This window comes from Varanus komodoensis, unplaced genomic scaffold (assembly GCF_004798865.1).
Source record: "Varanus komodoensis strain SLA01 unplaced genomic scaffold, ASM479886v1 scaffold22, whole genome shotgun sequence".
Classification (NCBI taxonomy): domain Eukaryota; kingdom Metazoa; phylum Chordata; class Lepidosauria; order Squamata; family Varanidae; genus Varanus; species Varanus komodoensis.
The window spans coordinates 13,987,437-13,993,436 of record NW_025335606.1 but is presented as its reverse complement, the minus strand read 5'-3'; the positions used below and the strand labels follow the sequence as shown (position 1 = coordinate 13,993,436).

At 36.8% G+C, this 6,000-nt stretch overlaps 1 protein-coding gene across 2 annotated transcripts in view; it reads left to right on the top strand.

The window, feature by feature from the left end:
* The window catches only part of NPR3 (natriuretic peptide receptor 3), a 64,028-nt gene that overhangs the window by 45,035 nt on the left and 12,993 nt on the right, over window positions 1-6,000 (top strand). For both annotated transcript variants that reach the window (XM_044431574.1, XM_044431573.1), the window contains exon 5: window positions 2,921-3,015. In XM_044431574.1, the coding sequence (XP_044287509.1) occupies window positions 2,921-3,015 (95 nt within the window). The remainder of the gene's footprint in view (window positions 1-2,920; window positions 3,016-6,000) is intronic.

Here is a 6,000-nt window from a genome sequence, read left to right as displayed (position 1 = left end):
GTCAAACTGTTTAGCTAATTAAAATGAGAATCTGATACCTTGCTAAAAACCATTCCATGAGGTGAAAAATTATTTTAGTACTCATTAATTTATGTGTAAATCTTTCTTGCTGCTTTTTATAGTAAAATCTCTAAATGGTTTACATGGAAAATATTATTTGCATTGTACAAAATCATTTAATTACATAAAAATATTGCAATACAAACACACGAAATCCTAAAAATTCAAGAGTACAAAATTCTGATACATTAATACCACTACTGTAAAAGATTATAAAAGTCACAGGAGTTAAAATAATCTGTAAATACAGGAACTAAACCCATCAACAAATTCATAGGAACTAAAACTGGATGCCATTTTTCTTAGTAGAAAGGCAGGGTACAGATCAATTTAGGAAATAAACATATCTAAGGAGGTTGCTTTGCAGGCAGGACACACCACCAGTTTCATTCTGTAAGCAGTGCTTACCATTCATGTAACAGGGATTTACAGTCTCCTTAGCTGGAATAGAAGCAATAGTGGCCCTGTCTTGCACAATGGCCCACTTGGATACTGCCCAAAATAGCATGTTTTCAAAAATCCTCAAAGGACAAAAGTATTCACTGAATTCTGAATTTTAGGCAATGTTAGAAGACCACTACCACCAGAAAGACTCCTTCTCGCATGGCCATACCCCTATCTTCAGATGGCTGAGACACTGAGAGAAGGGCTTCCATAGAGAAATCATAGCCATATATGGAGAAGGTATCCCATTGGGTATAAAGGTACAAAACACATAGGGATTTATAGGTCAAAAGAAGCACATTGAATTTGGCCTGGAGACAAATTGGAACTGATGCAGGTGAGAAAGAAATATTTAGGGACTATTTCTGCCTCTCCCTTCATTAAAGTTTCTCCCCATATTATTCTTATTAAAGAAATCTCTTTTTCCCCAGAAGCAGTGAGAGCTTTTTATCACCTGCGTCACCCCTTAACCTACCACCTTAGGCATCTTGTGTTGTGTTTGGAAAGTGCTGTGCTGCCTCTGGCTATCTACACAGATAACAGGGACAGCATTCACAAAACAGGAAGACTGTGCCATGTTTAGTTTAAACGGGTTATGTAGATAATGCATGCATACACTGCATCTTAAGAACTAAATAATCCCATTGTGTGCATATTTATAGCATCACTGTCAGTAATTTTCTGCACAAAGAAAGCCCTTATAATAAGAATTTAGCAGTTGTCATGAGGGTTCTTGGCCCCTTCCTTATTTTTGAAGATTATAGCCCCTTTACTTTTTTATATGCATATATTAGTTTGATTCATTGCATTGCTTCATCTTTTCCATTTAGCATTATCTTAAAAACTAGGTTTGATAAAAATGCACCAATGCCAATTCCAGTTTCCCTTCCTCATCAGTGTTATGTTAGGTTTTGAACAGCTTTTTGCATGCACACACATGTGTGTGTGCTTGGAAATATTTCAAGACATCCATTTGCCACTTCAGATTGCATGTGCCAAGGGTAGGCATGGCTTTCTGTGCCCAAGTGGTTGTGTTATCCCCCTGCCCCTTAATATGGCAAATCTTAGCATCTATGCATATATTAAAACTCTGCAGTTAATACATATGTGCATTTCATTTTATAAGGTCAGCAGGACCTTTGTGGTAAGACAAAGCAGATCCTGCCAGATCCATTTGTCATTTCTTACAGGGTAAAATTACCGAGATTTCCAGTGGAAGTACTTAAACTAAAGGAAATGTTTCCTTTAGATAAGAACCCAACAATGAGTTCAGAAACTGGAACAGCTATGAAAAACATAATGGGCCATTTTCTCAGCTCCAGTGAGTTTTTCTTCCTGACTGTCAAGGGGAGGCATTTGGGTTGAAAGTTAGGATGCTGAAGGGTTTGTTTGTTCTGAAAAACAACATAATTTATACTTCCTGGAATAATATGTGAATTGAAATACATTTGTCCTTCAGATAGTGTACATCTAAGTTTGCAGTGCAGTTCTCTGTTCAAAAACGTTAAAAATGCATATTTTAACATACATGAACCTGCCACGGATCTGCCCTTGTCTGTGGACAAGAAAGTGATATCCTTATACTGAAAAATTGAGAGGGAGTACAATTTTATTATTATATTTATATCCCATATTTCTTCATTTGCCAGGGACTCCAAGACAGGCAACATGGTCCTCCTTTTCTTCATTTTATCCTCATAACAACCCTTTCACATATGTTGAGAATCAATGATTTCATGACTGAGTGGGGACTAGGAGCTAACCCTTACAAGTACAACACTCTAACCGCACTACAGCATGATGCATTATACATAGGACTGCCTATGAAAACAGCCAGTTTCATGTAATGACTAGAGTATTAGATTTAGATACTAAATACCAGGCAAGGCAGGTCCCTGTTTAGGTACAAAGCCTTGGGCCAGTTCCCTAAACTACTTCACAGAGTTGCTGTGAGTATAGACAAGAACTGCATGTTTTGAGGGACTTAAAAGTTTCATAGCTGACATGCTTGGACACAACCACATTATGCCAGCCCTTGCCTTTTGGCTTCAAAGAAGAAATGTCCAGGAACAGACACCCCTGCAGTTTCTCCAGAACTAAAAGTTTCTCTGTGTACATTAATTCCCCCTTAAAATCTTTTCTATTTTATTTCAGCACAGTAGGACAGTTTCACTTATTCCTTCAAAAAGTCTGATCCGATATTTTTTTAAGAGAAAAATTTTAAGAATGTTAGCAATGCAGACACAGAGGTGAAATTACAAGTTCTTCCAGAATGCCAACAAAAGTGCTGGAAGACTGATGGAGTTTCCTGCCATATTGGGCTATAAAAATTCTGCCCACTCTTTTTTTGTTTTTCTTGGAATCATTCTATATTCTATATTTTCATTTTTTTAATTTCTTACATGCAATTCTGTAGGCATTGCAGGACAGGTATCCATAGATGCCAATGGAGAAAGAATTGGGGACTTCTCTGTAATTGCAATGACTGATCCAGAGACTGGAGGACAGCAGGTAAGCAAGGGAATAAACCTAATTTGAAATGGTAGCCCAGAAGAACAAATACAATGCTAGGTAGGGCAGAAAACTAAAGTTGTAGGTCAATGAATGCCAGGCCTCCCTGACTGAATTTAAGGGAAGTATTCACTGAAGTATCCTGAAAGAGCTAATGAACTGAATTTTATAGTTATAGTAGAATAGTAGTAGTAGTTATTAATATTCTACTCAAATGTGAATGAGGGTTACCTCTCTTTATATGTACAACTGAAGGTGTGTAAATGTCCAAAAATTACCTAGTGAGTTTCATGACCTTTTCTAATCTGTGGGACACCATCCCACTGATTGTGCCTTTGGCTCTGCCAGTTCCATCGTTTCAAAAAGCTTCAAATATTTCCTTGCTTCAAAATACCTTCAAGTTAACCTTGCTGTTGACTTCTGGCTACTGTATTGTTGCTGCTGCTGCTGCTTGTTGACTGTAATGGTTTTCCATGGAATATTCTTATTTTTCAGCTTTTGTTTTATACTATTTATTTTTGATTATTTATTGATTTATTAGAATCATTATTTTGCAGTGTTCTATAAGATGTGTGGTGAGGACCCTATCCTGGAAAGTGGCTTAAAAGCATCTAAAATCAATTATAAGCTTGCAAGCAGAGACTGCTATTTTAAAGTATCTAGAAAACTTGATAGCAACAACTCTATAATTCAGCAACAACTGAAAGGGAATTTGAACTCTGCTCTCCCTGGGCTAATTCCAACACAGTAATTGCCATACCACACAGTCTCTGTGTTACTATATTTTACAATTCATAAACAATTGACAGGTCTTAGAAAAGACAACAGCAAACACAAGGCTTCAGGAAGATTCAGGGATTTAGTTAGCTTAGCTTTTCTCTAATATCCATGAAACACATCCCTGAATATATTAACCAATTAATTTGCAAGCACTTAGACGAAAATGAATTTGCTACTAATAGCTGTCATGGATTTTTCCTCTCCTTCTCACCCCCTCTTTATTTTTATAAAGTTATCAGAGTCTAGTCAATAAGAAATTATGCAAACCATATAAGGTTCTTTTTTATGTTCACAATGCTATTCCTGACTACACTGAAAAAAGTGCTACAACTTTTAGCCTTCCTCAACCGGGCAAGCTGGCTGGGAAATGATGGCAGCAGGTAGAACTTTTTCCTGTCTAAATATGCATAGGTCTGTGCTCATAATTAGCATGGTAGAAATGCATAATGCAAGAACTTCCATATACTTGAGCACAACATTGTAAGGAGAATGAATAGGGGATACCATTCTTCAAGACAGAAAATTATATGAGACTGGAATTATTTTAGAGGATTGGCTGAAAACTAACCATGGTAAACAGCTCAAAAAGATGTGATACACTGGGGCAAAGGAGAGTGTTTTGACTGTTAGTAAAATGATGAAATACAAAAATTGCATAGTAGGAGTATTTATTTATTTATGTATTTAAAACTTTTGTATGCCATCCCCCATGCAAAGCATCTCAGGATGGCTCACAGGCAAAACATTAAAACAATCAATAAAATTGCATATATTAAAACAATCCAGTAGTAAAAGCAATAAAACAAGACTGTTGCATTAATACTAGTTTTTAAAATATTGGTTAAATAAAAAGGTTTTGACCTGGTGCCAAAAAGAGTATAAGAGTATGATACATTTATTTTATAGATGCTATGGTTTTCATCTGTATAAAAGAGCATTCAACTTAGATAAGATTACATGCTAGGAAAACAAAACCAAAATACACATATAAGAGATAACTGTCCAGGAATGGGTATCGTTCAAAAGAATTTAGGTGCCACAGTAAATACAATGAAGCAAAAGGTTATAAAGATGTAAAAGTATACAATACTTTGACCTTAGAGCTGTTGTGTCCCATAGCAGCACTTCTATACTGCCTCTGAGACATTTAGATAGCTGTTGCTTAGTGTAGGCTGGTATGCCAACCTATTTGGATTAGATATGCATGGCCCTATTCACACAACTGCCTGGACTGAGCCACTGTGGTACAGTAGTTAAGACTATGAGACTGACACTTAGGTGATCTGGATTCTAATCCTCACTCAGTCAGAGTACTCTCTGGGTGACCTTAGGTCAGTCAAAGTCTCTCTGACCAACATACCTCACAGGGTTGTTGTTGTGAAGATAAGATTGGGTGGGGGAGAATTATGTCACCCACCTTGAGTTCCTTGAAAGGTTAAAAGGTGGGATATAAATATAAGAAGTAAGTAAATAATGCATTCTTTGTGGACAGTCTTCCAAGACCATTCCATTCAGAATCCCCAGCTGCTACAAAATATGAGCCCTGCTACGTCAGACAAAAAGACAATTTATTCCAGATTCTGTTCCTACATTAGGCAACCAATTAGGCAACCAATATATATGCAAAACTCTCAAGGACCTTCTTCTATTCCTCAGCTGGTTCCAAGAAGCATAGAGCCTCTAATATTGGAGGTAATATACTGCCATCATGACTAGTAGTCATTAACAGTCTTACCTTCCATTAATTTGTCTAATCCTAACTTTTTAAAACCACCCACACTGATAGAGCAATGGCTATCTTATATCAGACAATTCCATTTGAAGAAATACTTCCCTTTATCTGTTCTGAAGCACCATCATTCCACTATGTTGCTTTATCCCATGTTCTAGTATTATGAGAGGGAGAAAAACCTTTATCTATCCCCCTTTTCCACACCTAGAATAATTCTATACACCATTGTCACATCTAGTGATAGGGGTTTTCCAGAAAAAAATAATGACAATTTGAGTAATTTGTATAGGATCATTTGCACAGGAAAATTTTTAACTTGCTTTGGGAAATTTTCTGATGCTGGAGTGGGCAACTTGGTGGTCTCCCTGACTCTTGGCTATGCTGATTAGATCTAATAGGAAGGTGGACCAAGTCATCTGGAAGGCCACATGTTGCCCTAAAGAGAATTAATTGACCATGCTTATTTTACTTGA